Source organism: Carettochelys insculpta, chromosome 1 (assembly GCF_033958435.1).
Source record: "Carettochelys insculpta isolate YL-2023 chromosome 1, ASM3395843v1, whole genome shotgun sequence".
NCBI lineage: Eukaryota > Metazoa > Chordata > Testudines > Carettochelyidae > Carettochelys > Carettochelys insculpta.
Window position 1 is genome coordinate 256,639,291 of NC_134137.1, and position 27,742 is coordinate 256,667,032.

The 27,742-nt window shown below is 51.0% G+C and overlaps 1 protein-coding gene across 1 annotated transcript in view; it reads right to left on the reverse strand.

Moving 5' to 3' along the window:
* Positions 1-27,742, reverse strand: part of PIK3C2G (phosphatidylinositol-4-phosphate 3-kinase catalytic subunit type 2 gamma) — a 344,110-nt gene that overhangs the window by 255,941 nt on the left and 60,427 nt on the right. Inside the window, exons 8-9 of the mRNA XM_074983736.1 lie at positions 21,944-22,066; positions 6,217-6,250 (exon numbers count right to left, since the gene is read on the reverse strand). Of these exons, the coding sequence (XP_074839837.1) occupies positions 6,217-6,250; positions 21,944-22,066 (157 nt within the window). The remainder of the gene's footprint in view (positions 1-6,216; positions 6,251-21,943; positions 22,067-27,742) is intronic.

Below are 27,742 nucleotides of genomic sequence, written 5' to 3' on the forward strand. Positions count from 1 at the left end.
TGATACCTGACAGTGAATGTGGAGAACACAGTATTAAAACTGTATCTACGTAAGCATTTTAAGAAAAAGAGCAAGACCTTGAATACAATCTCTAAACCAATGAATTTCATCAAGACACAGATAAGGTTGTAGTGCCACTTAGAATACAGAAGTGATCACAAAAGGCGGAAATTAAAAAGGTGTGATACAGAAAGTCCTGAACACTAACAATATTCTGTTGAGAAACAGGCCAACATTTTCAGACAGAACTTTTTTCTGCAAAATTCACACTTTCAGAGACCCCAAAATGTTATCAGTTTGTGTTGCTTTCATCAAATTGTTCATTTTGAAAAAATAATAGAGTTGAAATATTCTGTTTCAACATTTTTGAAAAAAACTAAGCATTTTAATATTTTGGGTTAAAGTGATATTTGTTTGGAAACAGCCTTCAATTTTGTTAAGAATACAACTGCAATAAAAAAAGCCCAAAATAAAAAACAAAAAGTACTATTCAAGACAAAATATTTTTTGCTCAACTTTGTTTAATCAGGAGAAAAAGGTAAAAATGGGTTGAGAAAAAATGGTTTTTTTTTTAATTTTCAACTAAAAACCTGGAATTTTTCCACAGAAAATTTGAATAAAGCAAATATTTTGTTTCTTTCAAAAATCTTAGTGAAAAATAATTAATAGTTTCTGGTCAGTGTATACAAATAATTGTTAAATTCCAAAACAAATTTGCCAAACTTTACACCTTTAGAAATGCTATTAGAATTTGAATAAATCCTGAGGCAGTGAGGATATCTATTTTATATTCCGTCCATAATATGGCACCTGTAGCAGCACAGATGAAACCTATTCCCACTTGATTATCTCCTCTTTGTGTTGCACTGGTAGTCTTCAGGAATGTCATCGACCAAATACTGATTGAACATTAAGGCTGTGTATTTGGTCATATATAGCCTCAGGTAGCAATTATATCAGAAGGCTGCATACTCTAATACTGTATAAACTATTTTTATTAGCTCTTCTCAGAAGACTCACAGCATGAGTTTTGTATAAACTTCCTTCTGTCTGCCTGTAAGCCGCATCGACTCCTCCCCTACCCCGCAATGTCAAATCTTTATCAATTTGAATAATCCTATTCTGTATTTTATGGGAACACCCTGCTCTGCACATGGGTGGGAAGTCTAGAAATGATTATCTTTCCCCATCATAAGTGAAAATTAACAGATAAAAGTTGGATAAAAAATAGCATAAAAACAAAACAAACAGGCTCCCCTGGATTCAACCTTTCTGAATAATAAGATGCCGACAAATTCTGAGAGGATCTCACTGCATTCAGTAAAGTGCAGTTTCTAAGAATACATTACAGAATGGATTCTACATGTTTATGAAATTAAGGGTGTAGACAGAACAAACAAAAAAGCATTCATCTGAAAAAGACAGACACTTTTTGGGCACCAATAAAAGGCTATAGCCAAGCAGATAGGCAATAATTTGTTAGAGTTCCATAATGTTCCTCAATAAATCACAAGGATTTTCTCTGAGGAAACTGCTGATTCAGTAAAGCCCAAGCTTGCATGCACCCTTAGTAAGAAGAGTGGTTTAAATTCTTACCACAAGTGTGTTTTCAAGAGAGCATGCTAGAAGATGTATATCAGCGCAGGGTAGATGGTTAGTAGCAACTATTAATCCCTTTAACAGTTAGCATAACTAGAACTGAGAAGAGCTCATGGAATAAGCATCTTCTACAGACCATAGCTGCCTTCTGCCCATGGCACTGTCATGTTCATCTCTCTTGCTCTTGCAAAGGCTCTTGGCTGTTTCCTACCGCTGCAGGTGCCAGGGTACCCTTTACACCAGTGGTGTCCAAATGGAATTCAAAGATAGCCACGCTTATGGTTGTCATCTTCCCATATTTATAAGATTCTCCTGCTCCACCAAGCTCTAGCCCAGGGCCCTGTGGGTGGTGGGTGGGTGACCCCAGCCACCAACTCAGCCGGGATCCTCACCACAACACGCTGTGCTCACTGGGTACCTTCCCAGTTCCCTCACCCTGGGCTACTTCCTACCCTGTTCCCAATGCATTCCGCCATCTCTGCTCTGGCCATGCTTCCTCCAGCCACTCCTGCTGGTGACTGATCCTTGGGCAGTGCTCCTGCTGCTGCTGGTGCTTGGGTGGTTGCTGCCGCCACTGCCGCTGCCACTGTTGTTGCTGCTGCTTGGGTGGCTGTGGCTCCCAGGATCCCGCTGGAGCACCTTTCTCTCTGCTGGCCAGCCCCAAGTGCCAGGCTTCCCTAGCCTGTATACCTGGTCTACAGCTGGAGCATGTCCAGGAGGGCCTTGGGGTCAGGTATTTTTCCATCCAGTAGGCCTGGATCTCACCCCCCTGCTCAGCGTGGGGTTGGTATACCCCATCACAGGCTCCAAGACCCACATTCATCACAATGAGGTGTCCTATTTGCCACATATGGCAAGTGGTGAACATATTGGCCACCCCTGCCTCATACAAATGTGCAATCATTTATTTATTTTAAATGAATTTGAAAAATGCTATAATGGCCAGCCTGGAGTCAAAAATCCTATGTATATCTAGAATACAGGTACAATACAAATTGGTTAGCTGCTACAACCTACCCTGGCACTGATCCAGTCACCATACCTCACCCTGACCAGAACCACCTCTAAGAGATGGCAAATACAGAAAACTCTTCCAGAATATCCATTCCCACTCTGTTAGGAACAGGACAGTCCATACATGCAGTTACAGTGCATGATTCTAAATTATCTTAATCCAGTTTGGAAGCAGATTGAGCTAATTTGGAATAAAACACAGAGCTAATCTGGAGTAGTCAATCTGCTTTAAATGCACAGTTTACTTTCTTCAGGCCCAACTTCCATGTACAGACAAGTCCTAAGCATGAAGGACTTTTACATTCTTTGCACCTGTTCAGTTCGCAGAAACTAAGATCTTACTGCAACAAAGAGTGATGGATACAAAACATACAAAACATTTTTGTTACAGCATGCACACCTTTCTGAGCAAATGAATGGAGACCATTTAGTTAATTTATGTAAGATATCAATCACATAGCAAGGCAGTAACAATTTTCAGTCTGTCGTGTTTAAACATCACTGTGGACATAATCACCCCCGTGAGTCAGGGACAGCATAATTTTGGTGGGAAAGGGCTCTGTGAGGAAAAATCCCCTCAGACACATGAAGCTTCAAATTGTGATAGCCTGCCAGTTAGCAGCACTCCAACGGTTACTTTTTGACCTTTAGCTCCCCTGGCAACTTGAAAAGGTTCTATTAGATCATCCATATTCATGAATCATGGGTACCCTAGATTTGCATGCAGTGCTCTGATTGGGTGGGTCTGGAGAACTTCCAGAACCTTCCACCAAAGTGAGGACCTGTTTGAAGACTTTGCCTGCATGCTAATACTCTCATACATATTCATGAGAACATTCTATAAAAGCAGGGCTCGCAGCCCATTCTGCGGCCCTTGATGGGAAGGCGTGGTTCCACGGCATCTCCATCAGTCCCTAGGCTAGCCTGAAAAGGCGAAGAGCGAAGAGCTGAACGCTGCCAGAGCTGAACACTGCCACCTACCCGAGGTGCAAGATTGCACACCACTCGCCCGGAAGCGCAAGATTGCTCACCACCCATGCTCCTGTGGCAAGCAGCGACAGCGGCATCAGCAGCAAGCAGTGTCCCTGTGGGGAAGCTACAGCTGTCAAACCGGCCTGCACTTGTGCAGGTACTGTGTGGCTGGCTCAGCGAAACCCAGGGCCCGCCATCACACTCACCGGACCTGACCTGCTTACCGGACCTGACTCATTTGCCGGACGTGACACACCGATTGAGAGAAGTACACTCACTGACAGGCCTGCACTTTGCGTGGAGCCACAGACACCACATCCCCACTCCAGTCAGTGGCAACGAGACCCCAGCGGGGGAGCAAGGTTGATCCCCTTGCTGTGTCCCTGCCTGGCAGGGTAGGGGCAGTACCCGGGGGCCTGACCCCAAGGCCGGGCCTTGCTGGTCTCTGGCTGGATTCTAATTTAAAAAAGGACACTTAACAAGCCTGTTCAATCTAGAACTGTTATTATTATTATAATTGGTATTTATAGACATATTTATAGACAGGGTTTTTTAATGTTATTTAATTAGTTAAATTATTAGAATTGTTAGTAATAAATAAGATAAATGTATTAAATTATTTTAGTATATTAATTCTAGATATTAGTTGTTAATAATATTCACTTACGGAGGAATTGGTAGTCACTTGCTAGCAACTTATTACCAAAAATACACACTAAGGTGAAGGCGTGGCCTCCCTTCTTTCCTATTTTCTTCTCTGGCTCAATTGAGAGGGAAATCATCCATTGGCTATAATTAATATTTGGATCGGAGTAGTGACCTGATCCTGGTAGGGGTAAGAGGGGTAGCGCCCTCCCCCTCCTTTATTTTAGAAAAGACACAAATATATGTATATAGTTATTAATATTTATATATTTATTACTTTCCTTCAAACTTACCGCTATACAACAACCTACCTCTATACAACTTATCTCTATACAACTTCCTTCAAACCTACCTCAACAACAACCTACCTCTACAACACCCTACCTCTACACCTAATTTATTCAAAACCACGTCACTTTAGTGTTAACATGAACACCTTGTTTTTAACTCAAGTAAGTGTGTACTGTTGCTAAAATAAGAACGTGCAATAATATTCCATTCCCTCCTTAAGAATTAATAAATTTATTGTAAGTCATAGAATCATAGAATCATAGAACACTAGGACCGGAAGGGGCCTCGAGAGGCCATCAAGTCCAGTCCCCTGCCCCAACGGCAGGACCGACCACTATCTACACCATCCCTGATAGACATCTATCTAATCTGTTCTTAAATATCTCCAGCGAGGGAGATTCCACAACCTCCCTTGGCAACTTATTCCAGTACTTGACCACCCTGACAGATAGGAACTTTTTCCTAATATCCAACCTAAACTTCCCTTGCTGCAGCTTAAGTCCATTGCCTCTTGTTCTCTCCTCAGAGGCCAAGAAGAACAAGTTTTCTCCCTCCTCCTTATGACACCCTTTAAGATATCTGAAAACCGCTATCATGTCCCCCCTCAATCTTCTTTTTTCCAAGCTAAACAAGCCCAATTCTTTCAGCCTTTCTTCATAAGTCATGTTCTCCAGACCTTTTATCATTCTAGTTGCTCTTCTCTGGACCTTCTCTAATTTCTCCACATCTTTCTTGAATTGGGGTGCCCAGAACTGGACACAATATTCCAGCTGAGGCCTAACCAGCGCAGAGTAGAGCGGTTGAATGATTTCTTGTGTCTTGTTCACAACACACCTGCTAATGCATCCCAGAATCATGTTTGCTTTTTTTGCAACAGCATCACACTGTTGACTCATATTTAACTTGTGATCTACTAGAACCCCTAGATCCCTTTCTGCTGTACTCCTTCCTAGACAGTCTTTTCCCATTCTGTTTGGAAAAAATCCAGTTGTCTGTCTCGTTGCTCCTCCTAGCTCCTGCCTGCCCAAGGAGGGTTCAGTGGGGTCTGGGTCAACCGAGTGTGCACCCTGTCATAAGTCCGCGAAGGTGGGACCTGGGACCTAAAAGGTGGTAAGGGGTTGCTTTGTTGCATCCTCTTGCCACCCGAGGAAGGCCTAGCATTGCTGTCAAATTTGCGGTACTGCTAGAGAGCCTCCCTCAGCACAGTCACTACTAGTCTTGCTTGATTTGAACTGGAGGGAAATAAAGATGGATGGTTATTTGATGACATTACTATTTTACTAAATCGCTTAAATTATATCACAAGCATAACAGCACTAGAGTTTATTGAAGAGGGACAGAAACATCACAGATAAACCTACATTAATGGAGTCACGGCAGTGCTTAATTTCTCCGTTTATAAGAAAAGAATGGAGATCAAATACAACCTCGAAAACAGTCTCAATCCACTTTGCATTTTAAAATGCTCACGATAACTGACTATATTTTCTAAAATGAGAAAGAACAATGATCTTTTTATCTCTGAGATGAATTGGAGACAGTATAATGATCCAGATATGCAGGCTGAACCAGTTGTATTTACTTCACTTACACCAACAGGTTTATAGTTAATTAACATTAATTAACATTGAATAGAAATACACATTTTGCTAATTATTTGTGTTTTGTTTTAATGTTTAAAAGAAACATCTTTACCTCTGACTGGAGTTTCTACATTTTGAAGGGAATTCTAAAAAGACAAGAAAAAAAATCATGAATATGTATAATCAAGACACCAGCTTTTGTGGATAAGGGAAATGATGTATGTCAAGCACAGAGATTTCACATGGGAACTGCACAGAGGTAACCTAGTATTGGGGGATGTGGGGAAAGCATAGATCATGAGAGGAACATATTTGTTTTGGACTCAGGAGATCACTATTTGGTTCCTGTCTGTACTAAAAGCTTCCTATATGATGTTAGGCAAGTCATTTAGAGTATACCTACACAGATTCGGCCTTGTGGGACTTGCACAAAAATAGCTGTCTAGCCAAAGTGGATCTGACTGGAGCTTGGGCTCTGAAGCCTAGGGATCACAATATATTCTTTCACCTACCTTTGTGTGTCTTGCTTATTTCTAAAGTTATTCCACGTAGGCAAGCACCAGCAAATATAGCCCCACTAAGTTTTCAAAACAGGGTACCTAAGGCTACGTCTACATGTGAAGCCTACATCGAAATAGCTTATTTCGATGTAGTGACATCGAAATAGCGTCTACACATCCTCCAGGGCCGGCAACGTCGATGTTCAACTTCAACGTTGCGCAGCACCACATCGAAATAGGCGCCGTGAGGGAACGTCTACACACCCAAGTAGCAGACATCGAAATAGGGATGCCAGGCACAGCTGCAGCCAGGGTCACAGGGCGGACTAGCGCTTCCGGGGCAACAGCTAGCCGCTCCCTTAAAGGGCCCCTCCCAGACACACTCAGCCTGCACAGCACGCGGTCTGAGGAGCCAGAGGCACACAGACCCCGGGCGCCGCAGTCATGGACCCCCAGCAGTAGCAGCAGCAGCCAGAGGTCCACCCAGCCTTCCCGGCAGGAGCAGGGCTTGCCCTGCTCCATGCCATGCGGGAGGCAGCTGAGCACCTTCTTGCTACCCCGGAGGAGGAGCTGCCCCCAGGGCAGCAGGGCTCAACCCCCAACCCTGCAGCACCCCGCCCCCACCCCCGCCTCACACGCCGGCGGCTGTGGAGCTACCCCACCAGCACCGACTGGTGGGAGCGGCTGGTGCTTGGGGAGTGGGATGACGACCGCTGGCTCAGGAACTTCAGGATGAGCCGGCAGACATTTATGGAGCTGTGCCAGTGGCTCACCCCCGCACTCAGGCACCAGGACACCGCCATGCGGCATGCCCTCACAGTGGAGAAACGGGTCGGCATCGCTGTCTGGAAGCTGGCCACTCCCGACAGCTACCGATCCGTGGGACAGCAGTTTGGTGTCAGCAAGGCCACCGTCGGGGCTGTCCTCATGGAGGTAAGAGAACCCACGGGGGGAGGGCAGGGCAGGGGAGGGGGGCCCGGGCAGAGGAGGGCAGGGGAGGGGAGGGGAGGCCAGGGCAGGAGAGGGGAGGGGAGGGGAGGGCAGGGGAGGCCAGGGCGGGGGAGGGCAGAGGAGGGCCAGGCAGAGGAGGGCAGGGCAGGGCAGGGCAGGGCCATGCACACCCTGCTCACCCCTCATTGGGGCTGTCCCATGTGCTTTCTCTGCAGGTTGTGCGTGCCATCAACACCATGCTCCTGCACAGGCTCGTGAGGCTGGGGGACCCAGATGCCACCATCGTGGCCTTTGCCACCCTGGGCTTCCCCAACTGCTTCGGGGCTCTGGATGGGACTCACATCCCCATCCGCGCCCCGCATCACAGTGGAGGACGATACCTGAATCGCAAGGGCTACCATTCTGTGGTCCTCCAGGCCTTGGTGGACAGCCGGGGACGTTTCCAGGACATTTATGTGGGCTGGCCTGGCAGCACCCACGACGCCCGGGTTTTCCGGAACTCGGGCCTGTGCCGCCGGCTGGAGGCGGGGACCTACATCCCCCAGCGGGAGATCCCTCTGGGGGACACCACCATGCCCTTCTGCATCATCGCAGATGCGGCGTACCCCCTCCGCCCGTGGCTCATGCACCCCTACACGGGCCATCTCTCCGCTAGCCAGGAGTGCTTCAACGAGCGCCTGAACCACACGCGCCAGGTGGTGGAGCGCTCACTTGGCCACCTGAAGGGACGCTGGAGATCTCTCCTGGCCCGCCTGGATGCGGGCCCCAACAACATCCCCGATTGTGGGTGCCTGCTGCGCCCTGCACAATTTGGTGGAGAGCAAGGGGGAGACCTTTTTCCAGGGCTGGGCTGTGGAGGCCGGCAGGGCTGACGTCCAGCCACCTGCTGGCCCCAGTCGGCAGGTGGACCCCGAAGGGACCCGGGTCCGGGAGGCCCTGCGGGCCCACTTCGATGAAGAGGCCACGGGGTGAACTCTGCCCAGGCCCCCCACTGCCCGCCCCTTCCTCCACCACACTCCTGACCCAACGCCCACACCACGGAGCACCCAACCACCCCCCCCTCCCACTTTTCCTGGACAAATGACAGCACGCACTTGTGGCTGAACTTAAACTTCTTTTTCTTTGAGAAATTTTTTTTTTAACTATAAATATATAAAACAAGAACAAACTATATACAACATGTGGAAACAAAGTCATATGTACAAATAAAACAATCGTCACAAACAAGTGTCCTCATTAATAAAAAGAAAACCAGGGAGGATAAAGGGGAGAACTATTTACATGGCGGGGACGGGGCAAACGGGGGCCACAAACAAATAAGTTAAAACTATATACAAGGGGGGGGGGCACGTCCTGGGCCCCTCGCCCCTACAGTCCGGCACTAGGCGTGGGCAGCTGGGAGCCCTGCCGCGGCTGCAGCCCTGTCCGGGGCTGGCTGGGGGCGGGCCGGACCAGAAGATATGCCCGGCGAGTCTCAGCTGGCTGCAGGGGTCCCTCGGCGCTCTGGCCCTCGGCGGTGGGTGACGGGGCGACGGCGGACGGGACGGCAGCGGGCGGAGCAGCTGGTGGTGCGGCTGGTGGAGCAGGCACGGTGGGCGCTGCGGCAGCCGGCGCGGCATGGGGGGGCCAGGTAGTCCACCAGGTGGTTGAAAGTCTCCATGTAGGCCCCCCATGCCTCTTGGCGCCAGGCCAGCGCCCGCTCCTGCAGCTGCAGGTGCTGCTCCGCGACCTCCAGCTGCCGTCGGTGGATGGCCAGCAGCTGGGGGTCCATCGCCGTCGGGTGGTGGTGGTGCGGGGTCCGCCGTCTAGCCCGCCATGGGGCCGGTCAGTCCTCGGCCAAGGGGCTGGCCTGGAGTGATGGTCCTGGAGGGCTCTCCGGGACCACTGATGCCTCGCCGGCGCTCTCTTCCGGTCCTTCTGATGGTGCAGGTGCGGGACACAGGAGAGGAGGGGGGGAAGAAGAATGGAGACAGGCGTTAGTGTGGGCCCCGAGCCATGGCCTTTGTCCCCCCAGCCCTGTGCTGCAGGTTCCCCATCCCCGTCCCCGGGAGATGCTGCTGTGATGGATGGGGTCCAGGGGTCCCCCTGCACTGCACCCCCTCCCCTGGTGGGAGCGACTCTCACTTCACCCCGCAGGGTCTGAGAGCAGGAGAGGTTTCTTAGGCCACAGATGCCCAGTTTCTGCCAGGAGTGACAGAACCAGCTGTCGGAAGAGACAGTCCTTCCAACCCGTCGTGGGGAGAAGGCCCCAAGGGGGGCCCCTCTGGGATGCAGCTTTCCCCCTCCTCAGGCTGGCTGCCTTCCAGCTCTCCTTTCCCCTAGCCTCTACCTGTGGCCCCCGCCCTCCCTCCACAATTCCAAGCCAGCTCGGCTCCTCCCTCCTGTTTGTTCAGGGCAGAGGTGTCACCTGCCAGCTGTAGCGCCAGGATCCTCCTTTGCCCCTGGGAGCTATTCGGCTCTTGTTGCTCTTATGTAGCCTGAGTCTCCCTTTTGCACTCCCCCCACTCCATCACATGCTGCTGCTGCTGCTGCTGCTGCGGAGTGTCCCACCCTCTCCTCCCGGGGGCCCCTCGAGGTTCCGCTCCCCCCTGCCCCGGGGATGGGGCATGGCACTGTCGTGCATGGTGTGGGGGGGGGCAGGGGCTGATGCAGTGCTGTGAGGGCCATGGCTCTGCTGTCCTTGGGGCCATGGCCATGTGAGCATGTGGGGGGCCCTGGACACATATCTATTACCCCCCACCCCTCAAGCCCAGGGGTGTACACCAGAGGGGGGTACCTACCTGTCGGTCCGCTCCCACGGTCTGGAGATCCCCGGGGGGCGGAGGCCCGGCTGCTGCTCTGGGATGGCAGGAGGAGAATCTGCAGCCTGGATTCTGCGGAGGAGGAGCCCCCCTCCTCCTCCTCCTCCTCCTCCTCCTGCCACGATGTCCCAGGGATGGCCTCCGGGGGGGGCCCCCGGGGTGCGGGGCTTACCTCCGGGGCGGACTCTGGCTGCAGGGCCTGCTGGGGCTCGTCGGCCGAGGTATCAAGGGTGGCCGGAGGGGAGGAGGTGTGCCGGGGGCCCAGTATGTCCCTGAGCTCCCTGTAAAAGAGGCAAGTGACGGGGGCAGCCCCAGATCGACTGGCCGCATCCCGGGCCCGGGAGTAACCCTGCCGCAGCTCCTTCACCTTACTCCTGACGTGATCAGGAGTGCGGGCAGGGTGACCCTGGGCAGCCAGGCCGTCGGCCAGCCGAGCGAAAGCATCCGCATTCCGCCTCTTGCTCCCCATTACCTGGAGCACCTCCTCCTCGCTCCAGAGCACCAGCAGGTCTCGCAGCTCGGCCTCTGTCCAGGAGGGGCCCCGCTGCCGCTTCCCAGCCTGGCTGCCCTTCTGGCTGGGCTGGCTGCCCTGTCTCCCCTTGGGGGGGGTCCCCTGGGGGGGCTGCTGGGCAGCCATCGCAGCTGGGTGGGTGGCTGAGGAACGTGCAGGCTGGCCACGTGTCTGGACTGCCGCCTGCACGTTCCCTTAGCTTCCTGCACAGGAAGGGAGGGGGAGGGGACCTTTAAGGGGCCGCTCCATGCGGCCACCATTGAGCTGAGGGGCTGGAGAGAGCGTCTCTCAACCCCTCAGCTGATGGCCGCCATGGAGGACCCGGCAATTTCGACGTTGCGGGATACGCAACGACTACACGGTCCCTACTTCAACGTTGAACGTTGAACGTCGAAGTAGGGCGCTATTCCTATCCCCTCATGGGGTTAGAGACTTCGACGTCTCGCCACCTAACGTCGAAGTTAACTTCGAAATAGCGCCCGACGCGTGTAGCCGTGATGGGCACTATTTCGAAGTTAGTGCCGCTACTTCGAAGTAGCGTGCACGTGTAGACACGGCTTAAAAGTTTAGGTTCCCAGTTCCCAGATAGCTAAATCAGGAGCTTTATTTTCTACAGATGTTGAGCAGGCAACAACTGTCTTCCCTGGCAGCTGCCCAGTGCTCAGAATGTCTGAAAAATCAGACCAATTATTTAAGAGCATAAATAATTTAATAGACAATTCTTTAAAAGTTAATTTTAATCAGCTGTGCCACTGAGTCCTCACTTGCAATAAGCATCTTTAATAAATTCATATGTATCAAGATATCAATGCACTGCTGGCATATAAAGTTGAAACATACATAATGCCTATGTAAATTTAATACTGCAGCGTGGCATTGGTTCGTCTCTTAACAGCGCTCTGTTGGAACCTTCAGCCCATTGGAGAGTCAATTTTTCCCTTATATTTATTAATGCCTTTGCTGTTAATCAGGGAAGCCACATTTTAGTGGCCCCTGTGTTGAGCAGGATCCTTTTAAAAGCTGCATCTGATGAAGCGGGTCTTTGCCCATGAAAGCTTATACTCCAAAATATCTGTTAGTCTATAAGGTGCCACAAGACTTCTTGTTGCTTTTACAAGCTGTAATTCATTCAAAGCTGACCTACAAGCAGTACCAAGCAGCACTCATCTGGTTAATATGAATGTAAGTTGATTGTGTACCTGGTGGGAGAAAAAATAAACTAGCTTGAGATGTTTTCTCACAATCTTTACAGAGGGAAACAAATAAGAACTGAGACCTTTGCTTCATTTGTCTGAACTTTGTAAAATAAATAATCTTTTTGGAATAGACCTGATAATTTTAACAGAATATATCCCATTTCATATATAATGGATTAGCGTCTGTTTTGGCAGGATTTGTCTCCAAAGACTTTTTGTGAATCGCAGTTGAAGAGAGTATGAGAAATGTATGAAAAACATTTAATTGTACAGCAGGGCCTGGAATTTTCCTTGGATAGATTTTAAAAATTTCCAAGGTTAGAATGTCTGAATACATTAGGGAAATACCAGTTCATGTTGATTCCAGCTTCTTTCATAATCTTCCAACCACAGAACAGGAGCTTTCATGGCAAAGAGTTTGGTTTACATAAACATGCAGAGTTGGAAGAAATATAGACAACTATTATATATAAATATCGGTGGCATAGATAGAAGAAGAACAATATATGCAAAATACATTACCAAATGTAATTTACCTCCAAAGCAGCAAGCAGCCATGTCCCTGAGGGCAGTGTGTGCAGGCAGCCTGTCAATTGTCCGTGTAAAAGTATTCCATGTAATACCACAATACACAGTATGGTAACCATAGCTGTGTCTACACGTGCACGCTACTTTGAAGTAGCGGCACTAACTTCGAAATAGCGCCCGTCGCGGCTACACGCGTCGGGCGCTATTTCGAAGTTAACTTCGACGTTAGGCGGCGAGACGTCGAAGTCGCTAACCCCATGAGGGGATAGGAATAGCGCCCTACTTCGACGTTCAACGTCGAAGTAGGGACAGTGTAGACGATCCGCATCCCGCAACGTAGAAATTGCTGGGTCCTCCATGGCGGCCATCAGCTGGGGGGTTGAGAGATGCTCTCTCCAGCCCCTCAGCTCACTGGTGGCTGCGTGGAGCGGCCCCTTAAAGGTCCCCTCCCCCTCCCTGACTCTGCAGGAAGCTGAGGCAACGTGCAGGCTGCAGCCTGCACACGCGGGCAGCCTGCTGCACCCTCAGCCACCCACCCAGCAGCGATGGCTAGCCGGCAGCCCCCCCAGCGCCCCCAGGGGACCCCCCCCAAGAGGAGCCAGGGCAGCCAGCCTAGCCAGAGGGCCAGCCAGGCTGGGAAGCGGCAGCGGGGCCCCTCCTGGATGGAGGCCGAGCTGCGGGACCTGCTGGGGCTCTGGAGCGAGGAGGAGGTGCTCCAGGTAATGGGGAGCAAGAGGCGGAACGCGGATGCGTTCGCTCGGCTGGCCGATGGCCTGGCTGCCCGGGGTCACCCTGCCCGCACTCCTGATCATGTGAGGAGTAAGGTGAAGGAGCTGCGGCAGGGTTATGCCCGGGCCCGGGATGCGGCCAGCTGATCTGGGGCCGCCCCCGTCACTTGCCCCTTTTACAGGGAGCTCAGGGACATCCTGGGCTCCCGGCACACCTCCTCCCCTCCGGCCACCCTTGACACCTCGGCTGACGAGCCCGAGCAGGCCCCGCAGCCGGAGTCCGCCCCGGAGGCAAGCCCTGCACCCCGGGGGCCCCCCCCCGGAGGCCATCCCCGGGACATCGTGGCAGGAGGAGGAGGAGGAGGAGGAGGAGGGGGGCTCCTCCTCCGCAGAATCCAGCCTGCAGATCCTCCTCCTGCCATCCCAGAGCAGCAGCAGGGCCTCCGACCCCCGGTGATCTCCGGACCGTGGGAGCGGACCCACAGGTAGGTACCCCTCTCTGGTGAACACCCCTGGGATTGAGGGGCGGGGGTAACAGAGATGTGTCCAGGGCCCCCCACACGCTCACATGGCCATGGCCCCAAGGACACCAGGGCCATGGCCCTCACAGCACTGCAGCCGTCAGCCCCTGCCCCCCCCCACCTTGCATGACAGTGCCATGCCCCATCCCCGGGCCAGGGGGGAGCGGAACCTCGAGGGGCCCCCGGGCGGAGTGGGTGGGACACCCCGCAGCAGCAGCATGTGATGGAGTGGGGGGAGTGCCAAAGGGAGACTCAGGCTACATGTGAGCCACAAGAGCTGAAGAGCTCCCAGGGCCAAAGGAGGATCCTGGCGCTACAGCTGGCAGGTGACACCTCTGCCCTGAACAAACAGGAGGGAGGAGCCGAGCTGGCTTGGAATTGGGGGGCGAGGGCGGGGGCCACAGGTAGAGGCTAGGGGAAGGGAGAGCTGGTAGGCAGCCAGCCTGAGGAGGGGGAAAGCTGCATCCCAGAGGGGCTCCCCTTGGGGTCTTCTCCCCACGACGGGTTGGAATGACTGTCTCTTCCGACAGCTGGTGCTGTCACTCCTGCCAGAAAGTGGCCATCTGTGGCCTAAGAAACCTCTCCTGCTCTCAGACCCTGCAGGGTGAAGTGAGAGTCGCTCCCACCAGGGGACGGGATGCAGGGCAGGGGGACCCCTGAACCCCATCCATCACAGCAGCATCTCCCGGGGATGGGGATGGGGAACCTGCAGCACAGGGCGGGGGGGACAAAGGCCACGGCTCGGGGCCCACACTAACGCCTGTCTCCATTCTTCTTTCCCCCCTCCTCTCCTGTGTCCTGCACCTGCACCTGTACCCTCAGAAGGACCGGAAGAGAGTGCCGGCGAGGCCTCAGTTGTCCCGGAGAGCCCTCCGGGACCATCGCTCCAGGGCTGCCCCTCGGCCGAGGAACGACCGGCCCCGCGGAGGGCTAGACAGAGGACCCCGCATCTACTACCGCCGATGGCGACGGACCCCCAGCTGCTGGCCATCCTCTGCTGGCAGCTGGAGGTCTCGGAGCAGCACCTCCAGCTGCAGGAGCGGGCGCTGGCCTGGCGCCAGTAGGCATGGGGGGCCTATATGCAGACATTTAACCGGCTGGTGGACTACCTGGCCCCCCATGCCGCGCCGGCCGACCCATCGCCCGCCTTGCCCTCTCCTGCAGCCCCACCACCAGCTGCTCCGCCCATCGCCAGCCCGTCCGCCGTCGCCCCACCACCCACCTGCGAGGGCCAGAGCGCCAAGGGACCCCTGGAGCCACCTGAGACTCGCCGGCCCCGATACCTTCCGGTCCAGCCCGCTCCCACCCAGCCGCGGACCAGGCTGCGAGCGCGGCGGGGCTCCCGGCCGGGCACGCCCAGTGCCGGGCTATAGGGGCGAGGGGCCCGGGATGTGGCCCCCCCCTTGTATATAGTTGGACCCTGTTTTTTTGGTCCCCTCGTTTGCCCCGTCCCCCCCATGTAAATAGTTCCCCCCTTTCTCCTCCCTGGTTTTCTTTTTATTATTTATGGCACACAGTTGTTTCTTTGGATTGTTTTATTTGTGTACATATTGCTTTGGTTGAACGTTTGTACCTAGTTTTCCGTTTGTGCTTCACATATTTATTTACACCCAAAAAAAAAGGTTCGGCCAGAAAAAAAAAATTTACATTCAGCCACAAGTTCGTGCTGTCATTTGTCCAGGACAAGTGCGGGGGTGGGGCGGTGGGGTGCTCCATGGTGTGGGCGTTGGGGCAGGAGTGTGGGGGAGGAAGGGGCGGGCAGTAGGGGGCCTGGGCAGAGTTCACCCCGCGGCCTGTTGGTCGAAGTGGGCCCGCAGGGCCTCCCAGACCCGGGTCCCCTCGGGGTCCACCTGCCGACTGGGGCCAGCAGGTGGCTGGACGTGTGCCCTGCCAGCCTCCGTGGCCCAGCCCTACAGAAAGGTCTCCCCCTTGCTCTCCACGAGGTTGTGCAGGGCGCAGCAGGCACCCACAATCTGGGGGATGTTGTTGGGGCCCGCATCCAGGCGGGTCAGGAGACATCTCCAGCGTCCCTTGAGGCGGCCAAATGAGCGCTCCACCACCTGGCGCGCACGGTTCAGGCGCTCGTTGAAGCGCTCCTGGCTAGCGGAGAGATGGCCCGTGTAGGGGTGCATGAGCCACGGCCGGAGGGGGTATGCCGCATCTGCGATGACGCAGAAGGGCATGGTGGTGTCCCCCAGAGGGATCTCCCGCTGGGGGATGTAGGTCCCCACCTCCAGCCGGCGGCACAGGCCCGAGTTCCGGAAAACCCGGGCGTCGTGGGTGCTGCCAGGCCAGTCCACGTAAATGTCCTGGAAACGTCCCCGGCTCTCCACCAAGGCCTGGAGGACCACAGAATGGTAGCCCTTTCGATTGAGGTATCGTCCGCCACTGTGATGCAGGGCGCGGATGGGGATGTGTGTCCCATCCAGAGCCCCGAAGCAGTTGGGGAAGCCCAGGGTGGCAAAGGCGGCGACGGTGGCATCTGGGTCCCCCAGCCTCACGAGCCTGTGCAGGAGCATGGCGTTGATGGCACGCACAACCTGCAGAGAAAGCACATGGGACAGCCCCAATGAGGGGTGAGCAGGGTGTGCGTGGCCCTGCCCTGCTCTGGCCCCCCTGCTCTGGCCCCCCTGCACTGCCCTGGCCTGCCCTGCTCTGGCCCCCCTGCTCTGGCCCCCCGCCCTGCTCTGGCCCTGCCCTGCCCTGCCCTGCTCTGGCCCCCCTGCCCTGCCCTGCTCTGGCCCTGCCCTGGCCCCCCTGCCCTGGCCCCCCTGCCCTGCCCTGCTATGGCCCTGCCCTGGCCCCCCTGCCCTGCTCTGGCCCCCCTGCCCTGCCCTGGCCTCCCCCTGTGGGCTCTCTTACCTCCATGAAGACAGCCCCGACGGTGGCCTTTCCGACACCAAACTGCTGTCCCACGGATCGGTAGTTGTCCGGAGTGGCCAGCTTCCAGACAGCGATGCCGACCCGTTTCTGCACCGTGAGGGCATGCCGCATGGCAGTGTCCTGGTGCCTGAGTGCGGGGGTGAGCCACTGGCACAGCTCCAGGAATGTCTGCCGGCTCATCCTGAAGTTCCTGAGCCAGTGGTCGTCGTCCCACTCCCCAAGCACCAGCCGCTCCCACCAGTCGGTGCTGGTGGGGTAGCTCCACAGCCGCTGGCGTGTGAGGCAGGGGGTGGAGCGGGGTGCTGCAGGGGTAGGGGTTGAGCCCTGCTGCCCTGGGGGCAGCTCCTCCCCTGGGGCAAGGAGGTGCTCAGCTGCCTCCCACATGGCATGGGCCAGGGCAAGCCCTGCTCCAGCCGGGAGGGCTGGGTGGACCTCTAGCTGCTGCTGCTGCTGCTGCTGCTGGGGGTCCATGACTGCGGCGCCTGGGGTCTGTGTGCCTATGGCTCCTCAGACCGCGTGCTGTGCAGGCTGAGTGTATGTGGGAGGGGCCCTTTAAGGGAGCGGCTAGCTGTTGCCCCGGAAGCGCTAGTCCACCCGTTGACCCTGTCTGCAGCTGTGCCTGGCATCCCTATTTCGATGTGTGCTACTTGGGCGTGTAGACGTTCCCTCGCTGCGCCTATTTCGATGTTGGCTTGAGCAACGTCGAAGTTGAACATCGACGTTGCCGGCCCTGGAGGACGTGTAGACGCTATTCATCGAAATAGCCTATTTCGATGTCGCAACATCGAAATAAGGTACTTCGATGTAGGCTTCACGTGTAGACGTAGCCCATGTGAGAAACGAATTGGAACTATTAGTCTGGCATCTCTCTATTTGCTGATGTATATTCCTACTCCACAAGTAGCTATGCAAATTTCATTGAGTAATGGCACCAACAGTTTGTTTAATTGGGAAAAGGATGATCTTTGAACCAGGCTTTCACGAGACAGGGACTTATACCCATGTAACCTCACGGAAAACCTGCACTACTTTGGCTGCTATGTTGATGGGTACTACAAAACAGATACATTAGATATCTAAAGGATCCACAGAGTTCTCAGAATCAAGGGGAAAAAAATGTGTCACCAGTGGCCAACCTGCCAAACTGCACTATATTTTTATGGGGATAAAACTACTCATGACTTCAATCTGAGTTTTTCGTGGGAGAAGTTGGCCCATCATTACCTATCTGTCTGCTGAATATTGATTCAGGCTACAGATATAGAGATAGATATGATGAGCTAAGTTATATCTTCTGATTCATCCATACGTGTGCGCATGCACACACACACACACACGCACGCGGATTTTCCCAGCAGTGCTCAGGTCCTTCTGGGAGCTCAGGGCAGGGAATTGAGGAGGACTACAGGGCAGGGATTAGGGAGATGAGGGGTAGGGGTCTGAGGTGAGCTCCGAGGCCAGCTGGGGCTACACTGCCATGCTGTTGGTTCCTCCCCTGGGGAGGGCCATGGTAGCAGGTGCAGCCTTGGCCAGCCCCAACTGGTGGCTCCCTGGGGGAGGACTGTGGCAGCAGCTGCCCTAGCCATCAGCTTCTCCCTAGCAGTAGGGGTTCCAAAAGTGGGGCCACAGGCCAGTGAGGCCAATGTGGTAGCCTCCCCATCCAGCGCTGGGGTTAAGCCTGGGGGTAGGGCAGAGCGCTTTGGGCGGTGGCTTTGGGAAATCAGGAGTGACTTGCCCATGACCAGTAACATGCAGGCCCTCCGTCCCAGCTAGCTTTTCTCTTACAGGTGTGGATGCCTCACTGTGGTCACTCTGCAGTACAGTGGTTCCCTCATGCTTGCCGTTCCCCTGTGGTTCACTGCAGAGAATAACTGTTCCTGTTATCAGACTCCTCCCTTTCCATTTAATTGGAAGCAATCAAATTCCAGACCTTGGTATTTGGCATAATGGACAGTTTGAATAGGACAGGCAGATCCCACAGAGAATGGGTAGATGATACAGAGGATTGTTGCGGAGCTAGTTTACAGAAACTAAGTCACTCCGCACTGGACAGGGAAAGATGGAAGGAAATAGTGAGAGAAGCATCAGACACCAATGAGTGCTAAGCCCATGGTTGTTGATGATGATGATGGATTAAATTCCAGGCAAATCCCATTGTCCTCATACAACCAAACCCTGATGTTGCTTTAACTTACGATAAGAGGAAGCTGCCTGCCAAATTCAAAGGTCCTAGCTCTTCCTGTTTAGGAGGAGTTCTTGAACAAACAGAATAACAGATGGAGAGACAGATGAACATTTCTAAAATATATAGTAAGAAGATATATACACACATACTTTGCTCTGATTTATTATATTTATAATTGAGCTGCCTCTGGGAGAGAAGCAGCTCTTTATGTAGAAAAACCTGAACTTTTGAGGAGCTGCCCAATTCTAATTGACTATCCTAGCACTTGTTTCTGAAGCATAAGAAATAAGAAGCAGCAGCATTTGCTGGCACAGGAACAATTTGGTAGCTGATTTCAGCTATTTTTTGAAGTTAGCTGTTAATTAGCTCAGTCTTGTCAAAGAGGGAGGTACCGTCAGTCAAGGTCGTGGGTAACCTTCAGAAGAAGGTTTCAAGGGAAAGAAAGCTAGTTCTGCTATTCAACCCTGAAGGGAAATGCTGATAGAAGAGAAATCTCATCAACATGAAACTGCTTCTTGATAAAAGTTTGAAAGTGTTTTATCAGAATAGAATCTACAATACCTCTTTTTTAAAAATGTTCGGATGAGGCCATAACAGTGAGTAAACACCATCAGTAGCATTTATTGCTAGCTTTACAGTGGCACCTAGAGATTCTGGATGAGATCAGGCTTCCAGGATGATAAATGTGCGCAAATCAAGAGGCATCATTTGTTCTGAAGAACTTACAGTTTTAACCAGACAAGACAGAAAAAGTATTATTAGTATTACTGTGGCCTGTTTTCATTGTAGGGAACTTGGGCACAGAGAGATTATTTTACATGGTTAATGTTACAGAGGATGTCTCTCACAGAATTGTGAACTGAACCAATGCTGGGACTGAGTACAAAAGACGTCCACCACAGGGACACGTGGACTAAGGTTCTCACTACAGAACAAATCAATCCATGATTTGGGTTATCTCCCATAAGTACTGAATCATCAACCAATCCAATTATTTTTACAAACATGACTACCTGATATGCTGGGACAAACTAGTTTACCATGTTATAGGGCCATGTATGACCTTGAATAAAAGAAAAGTCCAAGTTTTCAATGAATTTCACACATAAACAGAAACTCAAGAATCATGTAAGATGACCTGCAATCATAGCTTCCTCCTCCCCTCCCCACTTTCATTTCTACATTTAGGATGCAGTCTGATTAGAGGTGTTCAAGGCAGGCCATGATTTGGATATTTCTGTCTCTGATTTCAAACAGAATGTGTGAAAACAATTTCTGACAAGTCAGGCAAGCATGACCTAAACTGAATGTAGATTGCTTCTTATGAGCTGAGTTCAAGAGTGCTGATGAAATAAAGGGAAGGTGACTTTCATAACCAGAACCTCTCTTCATCCAGGGGAAATTTATTTCTTAAACTTGTACCAATTTGAAATAATCCATCTCAAACTCTCTCCTTTTAATACTTTTTATTTCTTTTCTAAATGATCAGTTATCCCACAATTAGTCCTTTCCTCATCCCAAAGAACTGGATACCTCATCTGTTTATGAAGAGCATGACACTGAAGAAGATACTCTGCTCAAAGGGAAGATTTTTAACTCTGTCTCTGGGGATAGTAGATGGAATCTACAGATGAAAGGCAATAAACCTTGTCATAAAATGCTTTATTGTATTTATTTCTCTACTGAAGTTGTCATCTGAAATACCAGAAGAATATACTTGTGAATATTTTGATTTAAATGTAAACCACACCAGAAGATGTGTGGTATTTCACAGATCCATTTAAATAGGATGCATTTTAAATTTCTGTTGGGAGAGCACATCAGTGAAGCACCATGTGCATTTCCTTAACAACAATGAGCAGTAAACCAGAAGAAATTCTAGAAAAGAAATTAAAGGAAACCAATTGGTGTGATTCACTGTGAGAAAACTGAACATCGGGCTAGGAAATAACTTTTTTCTCAGTTCAAATTCCAGCTCATTTACTAACCCATTATGTACCCTTTGGTAAGTCCATTTCACCTCAGCCTCAGGTTTACTCAGATAGAAATGCTTGGAGAGAATGATGATTTTATTGGGGTTTGAAAGCATGGCTGACTGATGGGAAATGTGTGATACGCCATAAAAATCAGTGCCATGTTTCACTGTCATGCTGTGTGAAATGCTACAAAACAATTCAATTAGCTTTCCCTGGTCACAGCTTTGGGGGATCATCATAGTGTTCACAAACCAGCCAGCACGCCTATAAATTCTTTTTGGGTAGATGAGCAATTCTCCACACTCTCCTTCTAACCCATTTTTTCCTGCCTTAAGAAGATTGTTCTTATATCTATCACAAGATTTATGGGTGACAGCATTGTTCTGATATTTGATTATTTAACTAAGTGTACTGTGGAGGAGATAAAATGATAGATTAGGGATTAAACTAAACTCTAGACAAACCAAGAAAAATGGGACCAATCTTGCAGCCCCTTCCACATGAAAAGTCAGGTTGATTTTTAAGGACTGCAACATATAGACAACTTCTTGGAAGGCAGAGAAAAACGTAGCATTTAATTAAGCTTTTTAAAATGTTGAAAAGGAATTTCATTAATGTGAGAAAGCATTAGCATTACTAACCCACAGTGATTAATTGCCTGATTTTCAGCAGTGCAGAGTACCTGTCTTCCCCAGATGCTCGCTTAAAATGGAGCTTTGAGTGCTCAGAGTCTCTGCTAACCTAATCCAACACAACTTGCCCAACATCACACAAGAAGTCTCTGGCAAAGCTCGGAACATAAGCTGCCTTTCCGATGTCCAGGTTACCTAGAAAACCAACCTCGTACAGCTTTTCAGTCACACATTTCATTACTCACTATCTTTTCTCTTTTTATGCTGCCTCTTCCTAACATTCACCTCTGAGAAAATAAGGAGCAAGGCAGAACCTTGACTCCCTACCTTTATCGGTGAAGAAATGAATGTTGCCTACTTAAGGGCAGAGGGAACAGGCCATCAGCACTTCACACCAGCTTTATAAAGGTTTTAAGGCATTCTTTACCTGTGCTTTTCCCAGTGGCACTGAACAGAGTTTCTTGACTGCCTCGGTAATAGCCCTGGTTTCCACAGAACACAGAACACTGCAGATTGCTTTAGTTGCTTCAATCACTGTATCCACTTTATGCTGTTGATGACAAAGAGAAAAAAATTGTACTTTATTTAATAGAAATACCTCACAAAAAAACTTACCTCTAAATTAAACTGAGGTCATCCAAAAATAAGTCTGGTACAAAAGAAAGACGTAGTACATGAGCCCAGAAACTTGAAAGATCACTGAGTAGTAGCAAATTCTTCAAGGCAGCAAGCTCAAAACTCTACATGCTTTACATGAGTCCAGTTGGGCAGGGTGAAACTTCACTAATGAAGTATGTAAACAGCTAGGTATCATCTGCTTCAGGGTTTGGTTACTTACTTGAAAGAATTAGGCCAGTTTCTCCAAAGGTTTTGTCGATGTTCAGGAACACTCTGGCATAGTTAACCTGTGCTTCTATGGACTTATTCAACTGTGGACAACTAAGACTTGATTTTAAGGCAAAACATAGCAGTCTAGCTGAGTTTCATACACCTCCCCTGACAAATTCTGAACAAACAAGGTCAATGGGAATTTGAGCCAGATGAATTGGACACTTCAAAAGATTTTCATGAACCTGTAGTTATTCCCACTTTTTTGTCTTACTCAGATCAATCAGCCATTCTGCACAACCATGTTCCACCTTCCTAGAAGTACTGACTTCTTAGAATAATTACCCCTGACACATGGATAGGAAATCTGAGTATTTTGCAATCTGTTTTTATGCACAAATGTAGGAAAGGAGAAAGGAGGTGGCACAGACAACTCAAAATAGCAGATACTTTCCAAGCAAAAGTTTTAGGAGGATGGATCGCAAAAGAGCAGATTGATCCTGGGAAGAATGTGACAATAAAGACAAGGTAGAGACCCAGTTAATGGTGATGAGATTGAGTTGATGTTTGCGGCACTAGGAAATGAAGAGACTGGTAGAAGATGCAGTGGCAAGAAAGAAAAGAAGGGAAGCCAGTCCCTAAAGAAGAGAGGTAAAGGTGACAGAGATAACGAGATATTGGCATTTAAGAAAAAAGTGAGGATGATGTATAGGGAGCTGCAACACAACAACACAAGACAGATTTATTCCAAAACCAGGATGAGATAGGTCTATATGTCTGGGGACTCCATGCTCAGAAAAATCAACAGGTCTTTCACCAAACCAGATCCAGAGGACAGAAAGGTATGCTTTCTGCCATGAGCGAATATATGAGGTGTGGACATTAAGTTGATGACGATCCTGATGACAGCATGGCTAAATCCACTGATTGTGCTGCATGTTGGGACAAATGACACTGCTAGATTCCCAAGTGAATGAATGAAGGATAAGGACAATTGAAGGGGGTAAAGTGTTTAAATAGGTAGAAAGTAAAGATGATTTTTAGCTGAGTTCTTCTGGTGCCTGGGAAGAAGGATGAAAGCGTAACAAGAGGATCAGCAGATGGCTCAAGGATTGGTTCTCGAAGGGAGATTTTGGGCTGATTCACCAGTGAGCAATATTCACAGAAAAAAAAAAACCTCTCATCTTGTGGGCTTGAGTATAAACTTTTAGACTATTAAACTTTTGGGAACAAGTTTGGCATAATAGATAAAAAGGGATTTTAAGTAGGTGATTGAGAAAGTTAGGTGAGATTCATGAAATCTCCATGACTGGGCCACAATGCAGAGAAGGAGGAAAATCAGCCAAATGAATATCACAAAGTAAGAGTACTGACAGCAGACAAAAATTACAGCTATTGAGTGTAGTAACAGACAAGTAGTTGTTACAGTTAGTGAAAGACATATCTAAATCAGATAGAAAACTGAGTGAGGTCCTAGAGAAACAATAGAAATATTTGTGCAATATCATGAGGAGTGTTGCAAATAAAATGGAAGTATTGGAACCACTAGGGCAGGGTCTTGCACATATGCACAGGGTCTGACAGATCACCATATTTGCCGTCATGAAGGAAATTTCTCTAGCACCACAGACCCTGGAGATCATTCACCTTCCTCTGCAGCTTGACATAGGGATCACTTGTAGGTTTAAAACTATGTAAATGGTAAATTCTCTATAACTTGAAGTCTTGAAACCATGATTTGAGGAATGTAGTGACTCGTGCAAAGGGTAGAGGTCTATTACAGGAATTGCTTGGAGAGGTTCTGTGGCCTACAATGTGCAAGAAATCAGACAAGAATCTTGGTGATGTTGGTTCCTTCTGACCTTAAAGTCTATGAGCAAGTTAAACAGCTACTACAGGAAGTACAGAAACATGGGGAAAAGCATTCAGAATTAGAATGCTGGTATGGATAGGAATAAAGGTAAAGTTGGTAGGATAGTATTTTTCAACAATTACATGGGAAACTAAAAAAATAAGTTACAACAATACGGCCAAACCAGAATATGTTTGGGTCAAAACCACCTTAGGAAATAATTGTAAAACATGTTGAATTAGGATAATTTTAGGGGTTAGTTATAGCTCCCCAGTGTCACACATATGAGCTTTGTCTATACTTGCACAAAATATCTTTCAAAAGAATGGGAGAAGTGTTTACATGTGCAGCACCTTCTTTTGAAACAAAATTGAAAGGATGGGCTGCAGACGTTGAAATCCAAACTCGGATCCCATATCAGGAAGAGCATCCCCTTTTGAAAAACTACATCACAAGAGTACATGTATAGGTGCTTCACATCCTGCTTTTTCAAAAGAGGGGTCCGCCATGGCACCGGTCTACTGGAGCATGGGGCTGCTCCAGTGGGCAGCAGCAGGGCTCTATGATCCCTTTGTCCAGCCACCTTAAAGCAGCATCGACACAGAAACCCCATGGCAGGAAGCTGACAGCATGCTAGGAGCAGCCCCAGCACGAAATCCAGCAGCACACCCTCTGCACAGCGTGGGCGCAGCAGCAGGTGACGATAACCAGTAGCCAGCCACCGTGGGAGCCCCAGCCCCCGCCCCCCTCTGAGCCCTCGCAGGGCTCCCAGGGTTTCAGGGTAAGAAAAAATATGGCCCTCTCCTGGACTGAGAGGGAGCTGAGGCACCTCCTCTGGTTGTGGAAAGAGGAGGTGGTCCTCCACAAAATGGGAATGAAGCGGCAGAACACCGCAGCATTCACCCACCTGGCCCGAGGCCTCCTCAGCAGGGGCCACCTGGAGCATACTGCCAAGCAAGTACACTCAAAAGCAAAAGAACTTCAGCAGGGCTATGCCTGGGCCCAGGACCAGGCTGGCTGCTCTGATGCAGCCCCAGGTACCCGTCCCCACTTCTGGGAGCTCTGGGGCATCCTGTCATGGGACAGCTCCCCACCAACGGTGGTCCCCCATACATTGGTGGACAAGCTGCAGCTGGAAGGGGAGGAGCAGCCCGGACCAGGAACCCAGGACACTGATGTGAATACCGAATGGTTGAGCGAAGAGGGGGACCTCACAATCTACATTTCCTCCTGCTTGTCCAGCCAGGCGACCAGGAGCCAGGCATCCCTGGACTTTGCCAAGGGACCCTCTGCTACGTACCAGGGGGAACAGGGGATCACAGGGCTGACAGAGCTCATGGCCCACCACCCCAGCACTGGACTGAGCCCCCTGCCCCCTCCAGGTTCAGACCCCCCCATCCCGCTCCACACCATCTTTCCCCCGTACATAGTTGTAAGTATGTTCAGTTGTTCATAAATGTTTATTTTACATATACCCCCGTGTGCTGTGCCCCTCAGGGATGGATGGTGGGTTGTGGATATATGGGTGCGGTGCTGATGTAGATGGTGGTGAGAGTGGTGATGATGGTGTTGGGGATGGCAGGATGGTGGATGTGCATGGGGGATGGGCATGGGTGTGGGTCAGAGGTGGCCACCTGCAAAGGCCTGCCTGAGGGCCTCCCTAATGTGGAGGCTGTCTTGCTGGTCCTGGCAGATAGGGGCAGTGCCCGGCTGCGTGTAGGCAGGCCCCATTGCCTACCCCCTGACATAGACATCCCCCTTTCCTTCCACAATGTTGTGGAGGATGCAACAGGTGCCCACCATTCGGGGCACATTGAGGAACCTGACCTCCTACCCCTTAAGATGTCTGAAGGCCCACTCCATGAAATTGTGGGCGTGGCTGAGGTGCTGGTTGAATGCCCCCTGGTTGGGGTCGAGTTGTCCTGTATACAGCCTCAGGAGCCACAGCTAGAGAGGGTAGGCAATGTCTGCCACCATGCAGAGTGGCACGGTGGCACTCCCCCCGCACCAGGATCTCATGCTGGGGGACAAATGTGCTGGTCCCCATTCCTCAGCAGAGCCCAGGGTTCTGGAAGACCCAGACGTCATGGGTGCAGCTGGCCCGGCCCACATATATGTCCATGAACTGGCCCCTAGCATCCACCAGGGCTTGGAGGACCACCGAACTGTAGCCCTTTCGGTTTATGTATTGGCCGGCACTGTGTGCTGGGGCCCAGATGAGGATGTGCATGCCATCCAGGGCACCAAAGCAGCTTGGGAAGCCCAGGTCCTCAAAGCCCACAACAGTGGCATCCAGATCCTCCAGGCAGATGACCCTGTGCAGCAGCATCACACTGATGGCTCTGATGACTCACATGGGGTGGAAGGGGACATGTGCTCCCATGAAGGCACGGCAGTCCACCCACTGCCCCCAGTCTGCCCCCTGCCTGTCCCGTCCCAGGCTGCCCCTCATCACCTGCCCCCTGCAGCTGGGGGTTCTCCTCACCCTGGACTTCCTTCTGCTCATGGGGGGCATGTGACCCATGCCTGACTTAGCTCCATGAGTAAGGACCCAACAGTGGCCTTGCCCACCCCAAACTGTTGTCCCATGGAGCAGTAGGAGTCCAGGGTGGCCAGTTTCCAGATGGCCATTACAACCTGCTTCTGCAGGGAGACAGCGGACTGCATGCATGTGTCCTGGTACTGGCGTGTGGTGGCAAGCCAGTGGCAGATCTCATTGAAGGTTTGCCTCGACATGGGGAAGTTCCGCAGCCGCCATTCGTCATTCCACTCCTCAAGCACCAGACACTCCCACCAGTCGGTGCTGGTGAGGCAGGTCCTGGGGCGGGGAGCCCAATAGTGTTCTGGCCAGGGGATCCCATGGCCCTGGGGGCTCTGCTCAGCCACCCGAGTAGATGGGGGGTGGCTGTGGTGACAGTGCAGAGCACTGACAGCAGGGCCTCCATGATGAGGGTGTCCTCCTGCAGGAGGTGCTGCTGTGACTCCATCCTGGAGCATGAGTGGGCTCTGCTGGGCTGGGGACAGCTGGGCAGCACTCAGCTCATGCAAGGTGGAGGGAGGGGCCCTTTAAGGGAGTATTTGGCTGCGGCCCTGGAAGGGCTTGTCTACCATGGGACCTCACCCACGGCGTTTCTTGCCTCCCTTCTTTTGAAGGAGAGCTTGGAGCCACGTGGACACTCCCTTTCAAAAGACTGCAGCGGCCCTTTGAAAGGCCGGATTGACCCATTGATACGCTTTTAGCATGCAGTCACTCCCTTTCAACGGCCACTATTTTGACCTCTCCCTGTCCATTTTTGCCCTTTTGACGGTGTGCTCACGTGTAGACCCAGCTATGGAGATAAAGGTCTCTTTAAATATTGTTTGAAAGATAAGTACTGTTGGAAATTGTGTCATAATGGGAGACTTCCACCTACTGGTTATGGATTGAAGAATAAATGTCATTAATTACAGTAAATCCCATCTATTCCTGAAAGTGATACATGTCAGGTTCTTCACCAAACTGTCACTCAGTCAACACAAAGTGATATAATTTTATGTTAGACTTTG